This window comes from Scomber scombrus, chromosome 2, assembly GCF_963691925.1.
Source record: "Scomber scombrus chromosome 2, fScoSco1.1, whole genome shotgun sequence".
Taxonomy (NCBI): Eukaryota; Metazoa; Chordata; class Actinopteri; order Scombriformes; family Scombridae; genus Scomber; species Scomber scombrus.
Genome location: NC_084971.1, coordinates 34928459 through 34948007, shown reverse-complemented (window position 1 = coordinate 34948007; position 19549 = coordinate 34928459). Strand labels below are relative to the sequence as shown.

At 39.2% G+C, this 19549-nt stretch overlaps 3 protein-coding genes across 3 annotated transcripts in view; all 3 read left to right on the top strand.

Moving 5' to 3' along the window:
• The first annotated feature begins 1048 nt into the window (after positions 1-1048).
• LOC133987216 (E3 ubiquitin-protein ligase TRIM21-like) lies at positions 1049-2740 on the top strand. Its single transcript, XM_062426515.1, has one exon. The coding sequence runs from the start codon at positions 1070-1072 to the stop codon at positions 2738-2740; it is 1671 nt and encodes a 556-aa protein (XP_062282499.1). The 5' UTR covers positions 1049-1069.
• A 2100-nt stretch (positions 2741-4840) lies between these two features.
• btbd3a (BTB (POZ) domain containing 3a) lies at positions 4841-11592 on the top strand. Its single transcript, XM_062429395.1, has 5 exons — positions 4841-4954; positions 5135-5381; positions 7286-7376; positions 8135-8253; positions 9056-11592. Exons 2-5 carry the CDS (start codon positions 5242-5244, stop codon positions 10086-10088), a joined length of 1383 nt encoding a protein of 460 aa, XP_062285379.1. The 5' UTR covers positions 4841-4954; positions 5135-5241; the 3' UTR covers positions 10089-11592.
• A 4531-nt stretch (positions 11593-16123) lies between these two features.
• The window catches only part of acaa1 (acetyl-CoA acyltransferase 1), a gene marked incomplete in the record, with an annotated part of 12228 nt that continues 8802 nt past the window's right edge, over positions 16124-19549 (top strand). The window contains 1 exon segment of the mRNA XM_062439316.1: positions 16124-16396. Within this exon segment, the coding sequence (XP_062295300.1) occupies positions 16232-16396 (165 nt within the window).

The window sequence follows — 19549 nt, the reverse complement described above, 5'->3', positions numbered from 1 at the left end:
CCATTTATTGCTCCTACTGCAAATTGGCAAATTGCCAGCATCCACCGCGACTGGACAAAAAGAACCAATCAGAGCCAGGATGGTGTCTGATGGAGTGTCTGACAGCTGTCAATCACTGCTCATGCACACAGGCCCCTCCCCCTTCCTCCTCAGCTCGGTCAAGCTCATATCTCCGAGAGCTGCTTCAGGAGCGTAGAAAAAGTAATGGTGCAGCAACAACCATCAAGGAGGACAAAACTACTGATACCTCCGTTACCAACAACAGCATACACGGTCGCTTGCCGTCGCGCGCACATCAGCCTCCTCTGGTGGAGGGACTTTGGAGGCAGGGCAGGAGTGCAGCAGAGAGGGAGGGGGAGAGATCTGAAAGTTGTACTTAGTCAAATTTGATGCTAAGTCCTCTCTCTCCTCAAAGTTACCGACTGCAGCTTTAATGAATAATCATTTAACATTTCCCTTTGGTTTCTCCCATTGGTTTCTCCTTTTAGTTTTTCCTTTTAGATTCACCTTTTTAACTTCTCCATTTATCCTCCACACTGCTTACTAATCAACTATTGTCTCATGTGAAAACATCTGAAAGTTTGTCAACCCAGTAGCCACAATGGCTGTGATATGTTGGGATGTCAATAATCAGGTGATGAGACTTCATCTTCCATTGAGCTGGTTTTTATAGTAGGAACCATATTTACAACTTACAACATAACCTACATGGGGGTTCAGCCTCTCTTGGCCTAAGACAAATACGCTCTGCACATGGCTCTGTATTATCCTACTATACTAGTAGCAGTGGATCCCTCTATTGGACTTGAACTGTATGACATACAATAGCAACTTCATGACAGTGTTAAAATGGTAGAAGTCACAAATACAACACTCCATTTGGGTCCCTGAGGCATTACTGTTTGAAACTTTAGAGACATTAGTGTTTCTTAAGTGAAGTTGAGTTAAATTAAACAAAAACCTTCCAACATGATGTATGCATCATACTTGTAATACTCAACAAACAATTGACATTTGTGTAATGTGTTCTCCCCCCTCACATTTATGCTTTTATTCTCTGTGTGTAGATATGTCTGCTGCCAGCTGTCTGTTATCTGAAGATCAGTTTCTGTGCTGCATCTGTCTGGATGTGTTCACTGATCCGGTCAGCACACCATGTGGACACAACTTCTGCAAAAACTGCATCAATGAACACTGGAACAGTAATGACCAGTACCTGTGTCCACTGTGTAAAAAGGGTTTCTGCAGAAGACCTGAGCTTCACATCAACACTTTCATCTCTGAGATGGTTTCTCAGTTCAGACAGGAAGCTCAACAGAAAGCCAGCAGCAGCAGCTCAGAGCAACAAGCTGCCAAACCAGGAGAAGTTCCCTGTGACGTCTGTACTGGAACCAAAGTGAAGGCCCTGAAGTCCTGTCTGGTATGTCTGACCTCCTACTGTGAGACTCACCTGGAGCCTCACCTGACAACTTTAGGTCTGAAAAGACATCAGCTGATGGACCCTGTGGAGAACCTGGAAGACAGGATGTGTAAGAAACACGATAAACCTCTGGAGCTGTTCTGTACGACTGACCAGACATGTGTCTGCACACTCTGCTCTGTTTTAGACCACAAGACACATGAGTTTGTTCCTCTGAAAGAAGAATATGAAGGAAAGAAGGCAGAGCTGGGGAAGACAGAGGCTGAAATTCAGAAGATGATCCAGAAGAGACGACTGAAGATTCAAAAGATCAAACACTCAGTTGACCTCAGTAAGGAAGCTGCAGACAGAGAGAAAGCAAGAGGTGTTCAGGTCTTCACCGCTCTGAAGGAGTCTGTCGAGAGAAGCCTGAATGAGCTCATTGAGACGATTGAAGAGAAGCAAAGAACAACAGAAAAACAGGCTGAAGACTTCATCAAAGAGCTGAAACAGGAAATCTCTGAGCTGAAGAAGAGAAGCTCTGAGGTGGTGAAGCTCTCACACTCTGAAGACCACTTCTACCTCCTCGAAAACTTCCTGTCCCTGAAAGCTGCTCCACCCACCAAAGACTGGACAGAGGTCAGCGTCCGTCTATCATCATATGACGGGACTTTGGTGAAAGCTGTGGCTCAGCTGGAGGAGACGCTCAGTAAACAGATGAAGAAGCTGGTTAAAGCTGAGGCTGAGCTGAAGAGGGTCCAGCAGTATGCAGTGAATGTGACTCTTGATCCTGATACAGCACATCCTAAACTCATCTTGTCTAAAAATAAGAAACAAGTAAATCATGGTGATGTGTTGAAGAATCTCCCAAACAACCCAAAGAGATTTTCTCATTGTGTTTTTGTGTTAGGAAAGCAAAGTTTGTCTACAGGCAGATTTTACTTTGAGGTTCAGGTTAAAGAGAAGACTAAATGGACTTTAGGTGTGGCAAGACAGTCGATCAACAGGAAAGGTAACATCAAATTGAGACCTCGGGATGGTTTCTGGACTATATGGTTGAGAAATGGAAATGAGTACAGTGCTAATAGTGGCCCTACAGTCCGTCTCTCTCTGAAGTCTCGTCCTCAGAAGGTGGGGGTGTTTGTGGATTATGAGGAGGGTCTGGTCTCCTTTTATGATGTAGATGCTGCAGCTCTTATCTACTCCTTTACTGGCTGCTCCTTCACTGAGAAACTCTACCCATTCTTCAGTCCCTGTCTTAATGATGGTGGTAAAAACTCTGCACCTCTGATCATCTGTCCCATATCAGCTGGGTCTACTGGTGCCTGTATTACTCAGTGATGTTGTGCTATGAATGCAATTTTATTGATAGTTTTTTTTGTTTGCCTTTAAAATTGACCGACTTGGTGTATACGTTATTTGGCCAAATCATGGGTGTCGCTATCATTATATCAGGGTTGGAAAAGTCTCCCCCCCTCAACCCCCCCCCACCCCTTTTTAACCATGGCTGTAATCAGTACTTCAGTATATCCAATCAGTACTGTTTTCTTAGTGCTGTGTCAGTGCTTCATTATTAAATCCACTTGCTTATTGAGAGAATGTCTAAATCAATGAAACTCCAGTTTCCTCAAGTGCCTGTAAATGATTATTATATGTAAAATTAAACTATCAAACAGAGATTATAGATGCTCATCTGACTGTACATGAAGTACAAAAAGTTGTTTTCTTTTTTCAAAGTTATTTTATCTTTTCATTTTGAAAATGGTCAAGTGACAGATTTCTTGGTAACAACAATAAAGGAACATGTTATGTGTCATGATCATGTGTTTCATGAATTCAGTGCAATTGTACTGATTTACAGCTATTTTGGTTTGACTTGACATGTTGTATTTGGCTGTGTATTTCTGTTCATCTTTGTAGATAAAAGATACAGATGAAATTTTACTTCAAAACTATTTAAAGGGAAAATATCAGGGAATAATGTGGGTTTACAAGATTATAAATATTATGTAATCTAATCTGATATGATCTTATAACTGCAAAATAATAAAAAAGTAATCAAATGTAATAAGTTACATTACTTTGATTAAGTAATTGAAATAGTTACATTACTCATTACATTTTAAATAGAGTAACTAGTAATCTGTAATCTATTACATTTCCAAAGTAACCTTCCCAACTTTTTCTACTTTTCAAATTTTTTAACAGCTGTTTTCAATTGTTGGGGTAAATCTAACCTCAGCTGTTTTTCATGGATACTGACATGATTTATAAGGGACATCATTTCTTATAAAGTAACATTTATATTCTCATTTGAAAATATATTTTATGAAAAAAAAGTCAAAAGTCCAGCATGGGCTTAATTGGTACCCATGTGTGCTCAAAATAAGGCCACGTCATGATTTATTTATAAGATATAAAAAAAATATTGACTGCAAAGAATGAAAATCAGCAATAAACCTATTCAATAATTTATTATTTTAAATGAGGAAAAAGCCCTCCTGAGTAAAATGGGGTCTGACTTCAGATGTAACCTCCTTTGTAATCATCAACATTTTCATCAGTAACTGTAATTTAATGACACATTTTTTCTCAGTAACTATACAGATTACACTACATTTATTTATTTACATAGATAGATAGATAGATAGATAGATAGATAGATAGATAGATAGATAGATAGATAGATAGATAGATAGATAGATAGATAGATAGATAGATAGATAGATAGATAGATAGATAGATCTGTATTGTCATTGCCAATGCAGCATAAAAAAACAAATATATCTGTTTTGATATTTTTAACATCCCAAAACTGTTTATCATGTGCAATATTATTTTTTTTATTCTAGTCACTTTACTTTTAGTATTTCTTTTACATTTAGTACTTGTTTAGCACTTGTTTGTTTATTGTTTATATTGAAGGGTTTGTTGTGGATGCCCTTTTTTTAATTTAGTGTATATTACACATCTTTTTGATTCTGTTTGATGCTGTAACAAGTGAATTTCCCCGTTGTGGGATTAATATCCAATCCAATCCAATCCAAGTGTCCTGCAGGTGTAGTTACATGAATATTTCCTGCAGGTGTCGCCACTGAGCCCTTTGACTCGTCCTCTGTACTGTAAACATTGAGCAGTCCAATGCAGCATAAAAATATTAAATAAGATATATGCACATAACACTAATATAACATACGCACGAGCCAAGCACATCTCACCCATACCCATAAAACGTGAGATATGGTTTAAAATGTAATTAAATAATTAAATAAGAGGCAAAATTAAATGATGTAACGTCGATACATGTAACTAGTTACTCTGTATATGTCAGTGGTTGATAAGTGTGTCCTGCAGGTGTAGTTACATGCATTTTTCCTGCAGGTGTCGCCACTGAGCCCTTTGACTCGTCCTCTCTACTGTAAACATTGAGCAGAAGAAGCTGCTAGCCACTGTAAACAAAGCTGAGCCGTCTGCTTCTCTGCAGCAACTAAAACACTAAAAACTGCTTCATGTGGAGAGAAGATACAACCACAAACACGTCTACACTGCAGTAAAGTGAGTGTTAACCGAGTTATCTATAAAAACAGACTGACAACCAGAGCTGTGCACCTTTTATAAGCAGATAGCTCTCTAACTAGCACAGGCATGCTAAAGTTAAAGCTAAAAATCGGATTATAAACACAGTATGATGCTTTATTTCTGCAGAGTGTGAACATTACATGTGTTTATCTGCAGGGCCCATCGGTCAGTCCTCCTCTTCCTCCTCTTCCTCCTCCAGCAGCAGCAGTTCAGCCCGGTGCAGCAGCTGCTATGATCCGGCCTGCTGTCTAAGGAGGAGGATAATGGCTGCAGAGCTGTTTCCCACTAAGAAGCTGCTCCCCTCCATCCAGCAGTACCAGCAGCAGAACCGGACCAACAACAACACCGCGGCCGCTCAGGGCTGCTGCAACTGGCAGGGCCTGTACCCGACCATCCGGGAGAGGTGAGTGTCTCTACTGAGCCTTTACTCAACTAATACTACTAATACTGCAATCATAACATACTCTATTACAAGTTAAAGTCATGCATTACATATCATACTGCAGTAAAAGCATATAAGTATTATGCAGTATTACAGTAAAGTACTGCAGTATTATGAGCGATGTAGTATGCAGTATTACAGTAAATACTGCAGTATAATGAGTGATGTAGTATGCAGTATTACAGTAAAAGTACTGCAGTATTATGAGTGATGTAGTATGCAGTATTACAGCAAAAGTACTGCAGTATTATGAGTGATGTAGTATGCAGTATTACAATAAAAGTACTGCAGTATTATGAGCGATGTAGTATGCAGTATTACAGTAAAAGTACTGCAGTATTATGAGCGATGTAGTATGCAGTATTACAGTAAAAGTACTGCAGTATTATGAGCGATGTAGTATGCAGTATTACAGTAAAAGTACTGCAGTATTATAGTGATGTAGTATGCAGTATTACAGTAAAAGTACTGCAGTATTATGAGTGATGTAGTATGCAGTATTACAGCAAAAGTACTGCAGTATTATGAGTGATGTAGTATGCAGTATTACAATAAAAGTACTGCAGTATTATGAGCGATGTAGTATGCAGTATTACAATAAAAGTACTGCAGTATTATGAGCGATGTAGTATGCAGTATTACAGTAAAAGTACTGCAGTATTATGAGCGATGTAGTATGCAGTATTACAGTAAAAGTACTGCAGTATTATGAGCGATGTAGTATGCAGTATTACAGTAAAAGTACTGCAGTATTATGAGCGATGTAGTATGCAGTATTACAGTTAAAGTACTGCAGTATTATAGTGATGTAGTATGCAGTATTACAGTAAAAGTACTGCAGTATTATGAGCGATGTAGTATGCAGTATTACAGTTAAAGTACTGCAGTATTATGAGCGATGTAGTATGCAGTATTACAGTAAAAGTACTGCAGTATTATGAGCGATGTAGTATGCAGTATTACAGTAAAAGTACTGCAGTATTATGAGTGATGTAGTATGCAGTATTACAGTAAAAGTACTGCAGTATTATGAGTGATGTAGTATGCAGTATTACAGTAAAAGTAGTGGTTTGGTCCTCTGACTGATATATTATTATTATGACATCATTAGATTATTAATAGTGAAGCATCAGTGTTAGAGCAGCATGTTACTGTTGTAGCTGCTGGAGGTGGAGCTAGTTTACACTACTTTATATACAGTTAGCTAGTTTAGTCCAGTGGTTCCCAACCTAGGGGTGGGGCCCCTCCAAAGGGTCAGCAGATAAATGTGAGGGGTGGTGAGATGATTAATGGGAGAGGAAAGAAGAAAAAACTAAGTTCTGATTCACAAATGTGTTTTCAGTTTCTGGACTTTTTCTCTAATCTTTGATTTTTGCTGAAATATTGGATCATTTGAACATTTATTGAAATGAAAGCATGTGAGAAGTTTAGAGGGAAAAATCACTATTTGGTGGAGCTGTTAACAACTCATAGACATCTGAAATGTGAGCCGACTACACACTGCTGTTTGGTTTCATCTTTAACAATGTGTTGTATTTATAAAGCTTGTTATGTTATCCATTGTGTCAAATCTGCATCTGAAAAGTAACTAAAGCTGTCAAATAAATGTAGTGGAGTAGAAAGTACAATATTTCCCTCTGAGATGTAGAAAGTAGCATCACATGGAAATACTACAGTAAAGTACAAGTACCTCAAACTGTACTACAGTAAAGTACAAGTACCTCAAACTGTACTACAGTAAAGTACAAGTACCTCAAACTGTACTACAGTAAAATACAAGTACCTCAAACTGATTGAGTTTTATCCATAACCCAGAACATTGGAGAAGCCGATTCAACACTAACTCCTTGACTGTGTGTTTGCAGGAATTCAGTCATGTTCAACAATGAGATGATGGCAGATGTTCACTTCGTGGTCGGGCCGCCCGGTGGGACGCAGCGAGTACCGGGACACAAGGTAACACCAGGATCAGGCCCTGAGGTCCGGGTTCCTCGTACTGCAGCAGGGATTAATTAATACAATATATTAATGTTGATTTGATAAAAGATAAGTCGTAATGACAAGGGCCACATACAGTCCAATCTGATATCATGAGGGCCGGACCAATAGAAAGATGGAAGGAAGGACATAGAGACAGACTGAAGGAAGGAAAGATGGAAGGAAGGGAGAAACGATAAATTGAAGGAAAGAAGGAGGGAAGAAAAGAATACATGAAGGAAAGAAAGAATGAAGGACAGACAGAAGGAAGGAAAGAAAAGAAGACAGGAAGGAAGGAAGGATGGACAGAAAGAAGGAAAGAGGGAAGGGAGGAAGGACAAATTGAAGGAAGGAAAGAAAAGAAGACAGGAAGGAAAGATGGAAAAAAGGGAGAAAGGACAAATTGAAGGAAAGAAGGAGGGAACAAAAGAGGGAAGGGAGGAAGTACAGATGGAAGGAAGGAACGCGGGCCGGATTGGACCCCTTGGCGGGCCGGTTCTGGCCCACATGCCGCATGTTTGACATCTCTGACCTAAAACATTATTAGAAATCACAACCATGTGTGTAAAACTAATAGAAAATGTGCTCATCAAAAAACATTTACACACTTATTTAGAAGTTTCTGAAGTTAAAAGTTTAAAATAATTAGATCCCATTATAATCAGTGAGATGTTCTGTATGTCGCTATAACCTCTGACCTCTGACCTCGGTCCCTGTTGTCTCTCGTTTCTCGGCAGTACGTTCTGGCTGTCGGCAGCTCCGTGTTCCACGCAATGTTCTACGGAGAACTGGCCGAGGATCAGGAGGAGATCCGGATCCCTGACGTGGAACCGCCGTCGTTCCTCGCCATGTTGAAGTATGACGAACATTTAACTTTGCCTTAACCCGTCTGTTTTGACTGTTCCTTCTTTCCTCCCTTCCTTCTCTCTTTCCTTCCTTCCTTCTTTCCTCCCTTCCTTCTCTCTTTCCTTCCTTCCTTCTTTCCTTCCTCCACCCCCCTTTCTTCCTTCCTTCTTTCCTTCCTCCATCCCCTTTCTTCTTCCTTCTTTCCTTCCCTCCTTCTTTCCTTCCTCCATCCCCCTTTCTTCCTTCCTTCCTTCCTTCCTTCCTTCCTCCCTTCCTTCTTTCTTTCCTCTTTCCCCTTTTCTTCCTTCCTTCTTTCCTCCCTCACTCCTTCTCTCTTTCTTTCCTCCCCCCGACCTTCTTTCCTTCCTTCCTCCCTTCCTCTTTTCCTTTCTCCATCCCTCCATCCCTCCTTCCTTCCTTCCTTCCTTCCTTCTTTCCTCCGTCCTTCTTTCCTTCCTTTCCTTCCTTCCCCCCCTCCTTTCCTTCCTTCTTCTTCCCTTCATTCCTTCCTTCCTTCCTCCCTCCTTTCCTTCCTTCTTCCTCCCTTCCTTCTTTCCTCTGTCCTTCTTTCCTTCCTCCCTCCCTTCCTCTCCTCTTCCTCCCTCCCTCCTACCTTCCTTCCTTCTTTCCTCCCTCCTTTCCTTCCTTCCCTTCCTTCTTCCTTCCTTCTTTTCCTTCCTTCTTCCTCCCTTCCTTCCTTGACTCGAGGACAACAGGAGGGTTAAGATTAACTTCACCTGAGCTGCAGTCAGTTAATCATGTTGTGATGTAGTTTTGTTGCACCAGGTGATTGAGCAGTTTCTATGTCGCAGGTACATCTACTGTGATGAGATCGACCTCTGTGCCGACACGGTGCTCGCCACCCTCTACGCTGCCAAAAAGTACATCGTGCCTCACCTGGCCCGAGCCTGCGTCAACTTCCTGGAAACCAGCCTGAGCGCCAAGAACGCCTGCGTGCTTCTGTCCCAGAGCTGCCTGTTCGAGGAGCCCGACCTGACGCAGCGCTGCTGGGAGGTGATCGACGCCCAGGCGGAGCTGGCGCTGCGCTCCGAAGGGTTCTGCGACATCGACACGCAGACGCTGGAGAGCATCCTGCGGCGGGAGACGCTCAACGCCAAAGAGATGGTGGTGTTCGAGGCGGCGCTGAACTGGGCCGAAGCCGAGTGCCAACGACAAGACCTGTCGCCGACCATCGAGAACAGGCGTCTGGTGCTGGGGAAGGCCATCTACCTGATCCGGATCCCCACCATGGTGCTGGAGGACTTTGCCAACGGAGCAGCGCAATCCGGTGTGTTGACGCTCAACGAGACCAACGACATCTTCCTGTGGTACACCGCCGCCAAGAAGCCCGACCTGCTGTTCTGCACCAAACCGCGTAAAGGCCTGGCGCCACAACGCTGCCACCGCTTCCAGTCCTGCGCTTACAGGAGCAACCAGTGGCGGTACCGAGGCCGCTGCGACAGCATCCAGTTCGCCGTGGACAAACGCGTCTTCATCGCCGGCTTCGGCCTGTACGGCTCCAGCTGCGGGTCGGCCGAGTACAACGCCAAGATCGAGCTGAAGCGGCAGGGCGTGCCGATGGCCCAGAGGATCATCAAGTACTTCTCAGACGGCTCCAGCAACACCTTCCCCGTCTTTTTCGATTACCCGGTGCAGATCGAGCCGGACACCTTCTACACCGCCAGCGTGGTGTTGGACGGCAACGAGCTCAGCTACTTCGGCCAGGAAGGCATGACAGAGGTGCAGTGTGGGAAAGTGACCTTCCAGTTCCAGTGCTCCGCGGACAGCACCAACGGCACCGGAGTGCAGGGCGGACAGATCCCCGAGCTCATCTTCTACGCCTGAGCCCCGGCCGGAGGAAACTCGCCGCAGAGATTTTCCTGCTTCACTGCCATCAAGACTTTAAATGTGAAACTGTGGAGACGGAGTTCTCAGGAAGCTGACGAGAGGGAGACTCCTGAAGTATCTGCTGAGCCTTCGACGTGGGACTGAAACAATAAGAGTCAATCAGAACAAACGGATGCTGAATCCTCACATTCCTTCATCACCTGTGTTGTTGTTTTTTATTTGGAGATTCATGTCAACACCTTTCAGAGAGTATTTTTATGTTCTTCTTACTGTCAGCAGATCTTAATCATGTGTTACTCTCAGCTCTGAGCTCATTGGTTCATACTGATGACATTAATCTTTTAAAAACACTTCACAAATATATAGTTTCACTTTCGACAAAGGTTCATTAATACAACAGGTTTGGGTCGATGTAGTTTAGAGGAACTAGCGCAGTGGTTGGGAACTATTTTCAGCGGTAGATGAATCTACATTTGGTGCTCTAGTGAGTATTTCTGCTAGCGTTGAGGCTCATTGACGTGTTTCTAATAGTATTTTTTAACAGCGATGGAGGTCTACAGAGGAATAAGATATATCACAGGCAATACTTCTTAGTAGATCAGTTAAAACGTGAGGATTTGTTGACAATAAGGAATATTTTAGAATACTAATATCTGACAAAGTATGAAAGAAAACAGCTGTGAGATCGTCTCTGTTTATCTGTTAGTTTGGTTTATTTTGAGGCCAACAAACGTCTTCAAACAATCCTGAACCCAAAGATTTACAATAAAATCAAACACGTCAAATTTTTATAGAGGTTGGAATATAAAAGTGTCGAAAAAATCAAGTATCAAATTTGTTGTTGTTAAATTTAAGTGATTGACTGACTAATCATTTCAGTTCAGTTTAAATCATTAAGTACAAACTGTGCTGCGCCTCATAGCTAGGGCTGGGTATCATTTAAAAAACGTATGATACCAGCACCAATCCAAGTCCCCTTTAAACTGATCCTGATACCAACTGAGTACTTCATCAGATTCCCATTAACACATGTAGGTCTCTGTCTGTTATCCGGTGTAACAGGCGTGTAGTGTAGACACACTTTAGAGCGTTTAGGTGGCATCTTGGCTGCTGAACTGCTAAGCGCGCTAACTCAAATTCACCACGACTTCACCACCACAGACGGGTTGTAGCTGCTGTGGCAGTGGACCAATCACATGATGCATTAAATCAAAGAACGCTTGCTGTTGATTGGCTGTGAGCAAGTCCATACAAATAGTCATATCTTCTAGGTCTGGGTGCAAAAAGGATCGATTGACGGGAGACGTTTAGATGCTTCTTGGTATCGATTTATTTTCAGTCGATACCTTAAAAGTAGGGCTGGGCAATATGGACAAAATCAAATATCACAATATTTTAGACCAAATACCTCGATATCGATATTACAACAATATTATAGAGATGACAGTCGATGCTTTCACAAAATATTTACACTATGAAATGTTTGATAAATAATCATCAGTAATGTGGATATATGACAAAGTGGTTAAAAGGTAAATAACAGAACAGCTAGAACAGTCTGGTAAGTTCAGAAAATTATATATTTTACTGTAATGCAGCTTTAAAACCAGGAAAAGAAACACTGATGACATATCGCAATATTACGATATCTAGTCTCATATCACGATATCGATATAATTTCAATATATTGCCCAGCCTTAGTATTTATACAGATGTCTCACAGCCAATCACATGTCGGGTTAAATCCAAGAAGACCTGAGTCGATTGGCTGTGAGCAAGTCTGTACAAATAGTAGTGCTGGGCAATATATTGAAATTATATCGATATCATGATATGAGACAAGATATCGTCTTAGATTTTGGACATCGTAATATTGCGATATGTCATCAGAGTTTCTTTTCCTGGTTTTAAAGCTGCATTACAGTAAAATATGTAATTATCTGAACTTCCCAGACTGTTCTAGCTGTTATTTACCTTTTACCCACAAACATTTCATAGTGTAAATATTCTGTTAAAGCATCGACAGACATCTCTATAATATTGTTGCGATATTGATATCGAGGTATTTGGTCTAAAATATCGTCCGTATCGCCCAGCCCTAACAAATAGTCATATTTTCTAGTTCTGGGATTGATTGCAGGTATCGTTTGACGGGAGACGTTTCGATACGACTTGGTATCAATTTATTTCAGTCGATACCTTAAAAAGGTGTCGAGTACTGATACCCAACCCTAGTCTAACCCTTCACCTTTGACCTATAAGGTTATTCTACTGTCATACATTTCTACTACACAGAATAATTGATGTTGCCACAGTTGCCCCGACACTTTAAAATCAGAGGGACGGTTGTTTCTTCCAGCTGAGTAAATGTTTGACGTCTGCTGTGACTGATGATGAATCGTCTCAGACTACTTGGCATCGATTGATTTCGGTCGATACCTTTAAAGATAAAATCATAAGCAAGACAATTTTATTTAAAAAAAGCACATTTCACTACAACTAGAATCAGTGTGCTTTACATTAAAACACTAAACGTGCATTTTAATGTGAGTATAAACACATACAGCAGTCCTTCCTGTCGTCCTCCTGGGTCAAATTGACCCCGTCTGTTTTGACTGTTCCTTCCTTCCTTCCTTTCTTCCTTCCTTCCTCTTTTCCTTTCTCTCTCTCTCCCTCCTTCCTCCTTTCCTCTATCCTTCCTTCCTTCCGTCCTTCCTTCCTTCCTTTTTTCCTTTCTTTCCTTCCTCCCCACTTCTTTCCTTTCCTCCCTTCTTTCCTCACTCCTTTCCTCCCTTCCTTTCTTCCCTCCTTCCTTCCTCCCTCCTTCCTCCCTCTATCCTTCCTTCCTTTCCTTCCTCCCTTCTTTCTTTCCTTTCCTTCCTTCCTCCCTTCCTTTCTTCCCTTCTTCCTTCCTCCCTCCTTTCCTTCCTCTTTCCTTCCTTCCTCCCTCCCTCCCTCATTTCCTTCCTTCTTCCTCCTTTCCTTCCTTCTTCCTCCCTTCCTCTTTTCCTTTCTCCCTCCCTCCTACCTTCCTCCCTTCCTTCTTTCCTCCATCCTTCCTTCCTTCCTTTCCTTCCTCCATCCTTCCTCCCTCCTTTCCTCTCTCCTTTCCTCCCTTCTTTCCTTCCCTCCTTCCTCCCTCCTTTCCTTCCTTCCTTCCTTCCTTTCCTTCCTTAACTCGAGGACAACAGGAGGGTTAAAGATAAAACATTTGATTTTCAACATGAATGAAAACTTGAACACTACGTTTAGAGAGTTGAACACATTCCTGCTGTTTCTAAAGAACCGAAGGACTTTAAAACAGAAATGAAGCACTATTATTATTATTATTATTTAACCCTTTCTGTGTCTCTGTGTGTGTGTTTACCGTTATTTTAAAAGCTGAATTAGAAGTTTTATGTTTGTAATTAGACAGTTCACAGCTGTCTGTTACACTGGTTTAAACACTACTTTCTTACATAAAGGTGCATTTCATTCATTATCGCCCTGAAATGTTCCAGTTCAGCACACAGCAACTTTGTCTGAAAGGATTTAAAGTCCGTGTAAAGTAAGAATAAATATGTGTTCTGAGTTTGACATACCATAGACAAGTGTGTTGTTAACCACCCTGCCAAATTTGAATGATTTAAAAAATAAAGCCCGCCAAATATATGAAATTAGGCTTCAAAGTTGTTTAAAAATCAACCTTTTTCTCTTCTGCCAATCGCTGTGGGCGTGGCCGCCGAGTCCGCTGAAGCCCCGCCCCCTACCAAGTGTCACCTGTCAATCAAAGTCACCACCTCTACCAGAAACATGGACGCTAGGTCTGAGAGCTTTCTGCTGCTAACTCAGCTGCTAGCTCGGCGGCTAACTCTGCGGCTAACTCGGTGGCTAACTTAGCTGATAAGTTGGCGGCTAGCTCGCCGGCTAACTCATCGGCTAGCTCAGCGGCTAACTCAGCGGCTAGCTCGGCGGCTAGCTCCACAATTCAAATCCAAACGTTGAAATGCTTTTTACACCTTTTTTTAGAAATACATTTATGGCCTATTTAATGTGTTTAGAAGAAAATGTCTGAATTCACTTTACACGGTCTTTAAATGTACTTTTTGGTTATTTTATGTTGTATTTAACAGTTCAGTATTCCTCTTATTTCACTCTCACAGATACATATTCAGCTTTTCTTTTCTTTCTAAATCATTTCCTTTCATCGTTGTCTCAGTTGTGTAAATATATTTCTTTGTCCTGACGCACTACTTCATCTCTCTTCTCTTTAAAAAAAAAAAAAAAAAATGTTTTATATAATTCTATATTGAGAAATCATATTTTTGGATGTGTTTGTTTCCTGTTGTCTGATCCAAGCAGAATGTGCAGTGAGTCGGTGACAGTGGCCTTATGAATGTGTTGTTGTGACAAATTTGGAAATAAAAGGTTCAATCGATTCGTGCAAAAGTATTTTTATACTCTACGAAGGAAGGAAGGAAGGAAGAAAAGGAAAGGATGGAGGAAGGATGGAAGGATAGAACGATAAAAGGAAGGGTGGAAGGAAAGAAGGGAGGAAAGGAAGGGAGGAAGGATAGAAGGAAGAAAAGGAGGGAGGAAGGAGGGAATGAAAGAACGGAAGGAAGGAGGGAAGGAAGGAAGGAAGAAAAGGAGGGAGGAAGTAAGGAAGGAAGAAAAGGAGGGAGGAAGGGAAGGATGGATGGAAGGAAAGAAGTAAAGATGGAAGGAAGGAACGGAAGGAAGGAAGGAAGAAAAGGAGGGAGGAAGTAAGGAAGGAAGAAAAGGAGGGAGGAAGGAAGGAGGGAAGGAAGCAAGGAAGAAAGAAGGAAGGAAGGAAGAAAAGGAGGGATGAAAGGAAAGAAGGGAGGAAGGATGGAAGGATAGAAGGAAGGAAGAAAAGGAGGGAAGGAAGCATGGAAGGAAGGAAGGAGGGAAGGAAGGACATACGGAAGGAAGGAAGGGAGGAAAGAAGGAAGGAAGGGAGGAAAGAAGGAAGGAAGGAAGGAACAGTCAAAAGAGTGATCCATAATGACCAGAAGCCTGATTCATACTTATACTGGATATATTAGTTTTAAATGTCATGAAGATATATCTGTATAATTATAATTTATACATCTTATTTTATTTAAAAACAATAAACGTTGACCAAATACTAATAGATACACAATCAAATAAAATCATAGACGTAACTTTGAGGATTGAGGCGGGAAAATTAATGAAAGTGTCACAACAGTATTGTACAGAAGACCAATATATTATAAAATAAATACATAAAATAATACTGTGACTGTTAATAATGCTTCCCATTTTCCACAATTTAATTTAATCATTTCAATTTATATAAAACATAAAGAAATATACAAAATGTAGAAAAAAATAAAGGTAATATGTTAATATTTAAGTTTAGAAAGTCCTGATTAAATGTCTGAATAATGTCTTTTTTTTTTACAACTTTTATTTAATAGTTTCAATTAAAACAAAAACAAACCACATATAATATAATTTGTTAATGCTATCAATTTTTTCAACTAAATTTAATACTTTAAATTAAGACAAAATATAAAGAAATATACAAAACTTTAGAAAAAAATAAAGGTTAATATTCAAATATAAATTTTTTTTTTATTGTTAAACAGTAATGTAGATAGAACTAATTAAAGTTCACCAGATGAAGGCACCACACACACACAAAGGACTTTTGACTTTTAATTAATCTTCTTTTTTATGATATTTAATGTTTTGGTTTTTTTTAATGTCTTTTATTTTGATGCTTTTACTTTGTAGCACTTTGAGATTTCCTTCAAATGTAAATTAAGTTAAAAAATAAAATATATAAGATATGAGTTTGAACTTAAAATAAAATGAAAACAGTAAATAAAGGTTAATTATGGTTTAATATTTGCACCTGGGTTTATTGTTTTTGCTGAAAGCCTCTTTTATTGTGAAAAATTAAAAAAACGCGATCGTCTTGACCTCGCTGTAGTTTGTCCCTCTTCTCTTCCCGTCCCGTGTGTATAAACAGGAAGAGCAGCAGGCTGACAGTTCACAGCTGATCCACGCAGACTTTAACTCAACATATATCCTATAATAACTAAATATATCCTATAATACCTGAACATATATCCTATAATACCTGAACATATATCCTATAATACCTCACCATGCACAGGTTAAAGCTGGTTTCAGGACATTTGTCTTCTTCTTCTTCTCCAGACAGAAGAACAGTAAACAGAGCAGAGTGTAAAGCTGACTGCAGCCTGCAGGACGTAGTGCTGGTTCACTGCAGGAGGACTGCTGTGTGTCGGGCCAAGAGAGGAAGCTTCAAGGTACTAATATATATATATATATAATACTTTAACTATATGTATAATACTACATCACTCATAATACTGCAGTACTTTTACTGTAATACTGCATACTACATCACTCATAATACTGCAGTACTTTTACTGTAATACTGCATACTACATCACTCATAATACTGCAGTACTTTTACTGTAATACTGCTTACTACATCACTCATAATACTACAGTACTTTTACTGTAATACTGTAATACTACATCGCTCATAATACTGCAGTACTTTTACTGTAATACTGCATACTACATCGCTCATAATACTGCAGTACTTTTACTATAATACTGCATACTACATCACTATAATACTGCAGTACTTTTACTGTAATACTGCATACTACATCGCTCATAATACTGCAGTACTTTTACTGTAATGGACTTAAACTTGTGGGTCATTCCGTGAAATCGGTACATTTTGCGTCCCAGAGAAATAATCTGTCATAAAATCACTATAATACCAAATACACACATAATTTAAAAACTTAACATTAGTATGTCTTCTATCATCAACACTACCTCAAATTTAAGTAAATTAAATATTACTTTCCATAGTTAAATTTGCATTTATGTTGATAAGGCAGGGATTTTCACCTGTCCCTCACTATGAAAGTTATTTTTCAGGTCTTTTTAGTTGTTACTTGTTGTTGGAAAAATGATACAATTTTCACATTTGTATATTGTTCTAATAGTAATCTCATTGTTAAGCAAGGTTTTCAGCATGAATACATGTCATCTTTATAAAATTTTAATCATTTTATCAGTGTCCCCTGATTTCATGTCAGCCCTGTTACTGACACAAAAAAACCTCTGTAAAATAAAGGCACATTCCAACAGTGACATCATTCACAGGAAGTTACATCATTTACAGGAAGAGGATTTTCAACAGTTAAAACACAACTAAGTTTCTCTCTTCTATAATGTATAATTTTGTTGTTTTATGAGATTGTTGGGGTGGGGGACATCATACAGCGTCATTACTGTTACCAATTTGTAACATATTAATTAAAATAATAATTTGTATATCTTTATATTTACCATATCTACAAGTAATATTCTTTCAAACTGTATGACATGTGCTCTTGTGACCTTGAACATTAGCTAGCTAGGGGCAAATTAGCTTGAAATCGTCAATCCTGTTACTGTCAAACCTGTTACTTTTCCAGAGTAACAGGAGTGACACTGATTAGGTTTCACTCTAGTCACACACTTTAAAACGTTTATTTAGATAAATTGCAAACATTTTTAAAAGTTATCTTGTTTGTATCATTGAGCTGATGCCCATATTATGAAATGTGGGTGACATATGAGCATTTATTACAGTCTTAGTAACATTTGTTAGTATATGCATCTAACATTTTATTGAGGTTGCTTTCTTATTATAAAGATAATGTAATATTGTTGTTTTGATTAAATTGTTTATATGTATACTTCAATACACTTTTACAGATGCTATTAGTATGCGTGACCAAACTCTGAGCCAATCTAGTGCAGTTGATTGGACTAGTACAGACATCATTGGAAAGTGGTGTATGGTCAGGTATGATGGTGACATTTACCCAGGTATTGTCATTGCAACAGATGACACTAACATCCAGGTCAAATGTATGCACAGTGGGGGTCCAAATTAATTCTATTGGCCTATTCATGATGATGTAATCTGGTACCTCTATGACGATGTGCTTTGCTTCATCCCAGCCCCACTACCAATCACTGGTCGCCATGTGGCGATCCAAAGCGATATATGGTTGGATCTTACAAAGTAAAATGAGAGATATCTCCATTGAATGTGCATATCACATTCATAGATTTATTTGTGAAGTAGTTCTCCTGTTCTGTTTTCAACACTTTATCTATGTTTCTTGTTATCATTAATTATAGTATGGTTACATTCTAAGTTTTAAATCTCATTTCCTATGGTGCTACCTCCCTCAGTGACAGGAAAGTATTACTTTAATGTGGTTTTGCATTCACCATGTTATTATTTACCTATTTAACTTTGATGGAGTTTTTACCTAACTCAATGTGAATTTTGTTACCTACTTCAAAGAGACTTGTGATGTGTGACAGGTCTTTATGGCCTGGTTTTAATGCCAGTTGATTTCTCTGACCTGTGTAGTGAGGATCAGTTTCAATTAAAGTAACATTCTTCTAAATCTCTTGTTAATCATGTATTTGTGTAAATACTACACTACAGAACCTCACCCCTATCTTGTAATGTTAAAGAAAAGGAAACCAAATACCAGCTAAAAGAACTTTGTCTGGAATTCATGATCCCGACTACAAACCCCTCAAAACATTACATTTCTTAGAATTCAATATGCTTCACTAATATAACTATGCAAATTCCATGCTACTGCAATTTAAAAGATACAGTTATTTATAAGGTATAATAATAACAACAATAATAATAAATGCAGTAATGTTTTTAAAAGATACAAATATGTACAGTGTGCTGAACAATGTGTCCCATCATTCCTGTTACTCTTGTCAGTCCTGTTACTTCATATGTCAGTACTGTTACTGTCATTAATTTGATAAAAATGTAAAAATGATAATTAGAAGGGCCACCCAGGTATTACCAATCCAAATAAGACTGTAAAATGTTTTGGAAACTACCTTTTATTCAATACTTCTCTCATAAAAATACATATATATCTTAATTAATATGTGGTCTCTTTTTAAATTTTTTATTTTCTTGGTCATCTGAATGATGAAATTGAAATTTTAAAAATATATTCATAATCTGAAATAATCCCAGTTTAATGAGGGACTGAAATACTGTCCATACATGTGTAAACTGTTAAACAATTCTAATTCCAAATATATTATATAGTAACCATTTTGTCCGTAACAGGGTTGACAGATAAATTGTATCATGGAGTGGATAACATGTCATAAAATAAATAAAATAAATAGCCTGAGATGGCACCATATCATTTATTGTCACTTTAAGATGTCTTCTTTCCATAGATACTTTTAAAATTGTGATAAAAATGATTTTATATTTTAAATTCTGAAAGTTGAAAAGGTACCGATTTCGTGGAATGACCCATGTAATAAAGTATTTTACATTGCTGTGTTGGAAGTGTAAACACTGAAAACGAAGGAGAGAAGCTGCTGAA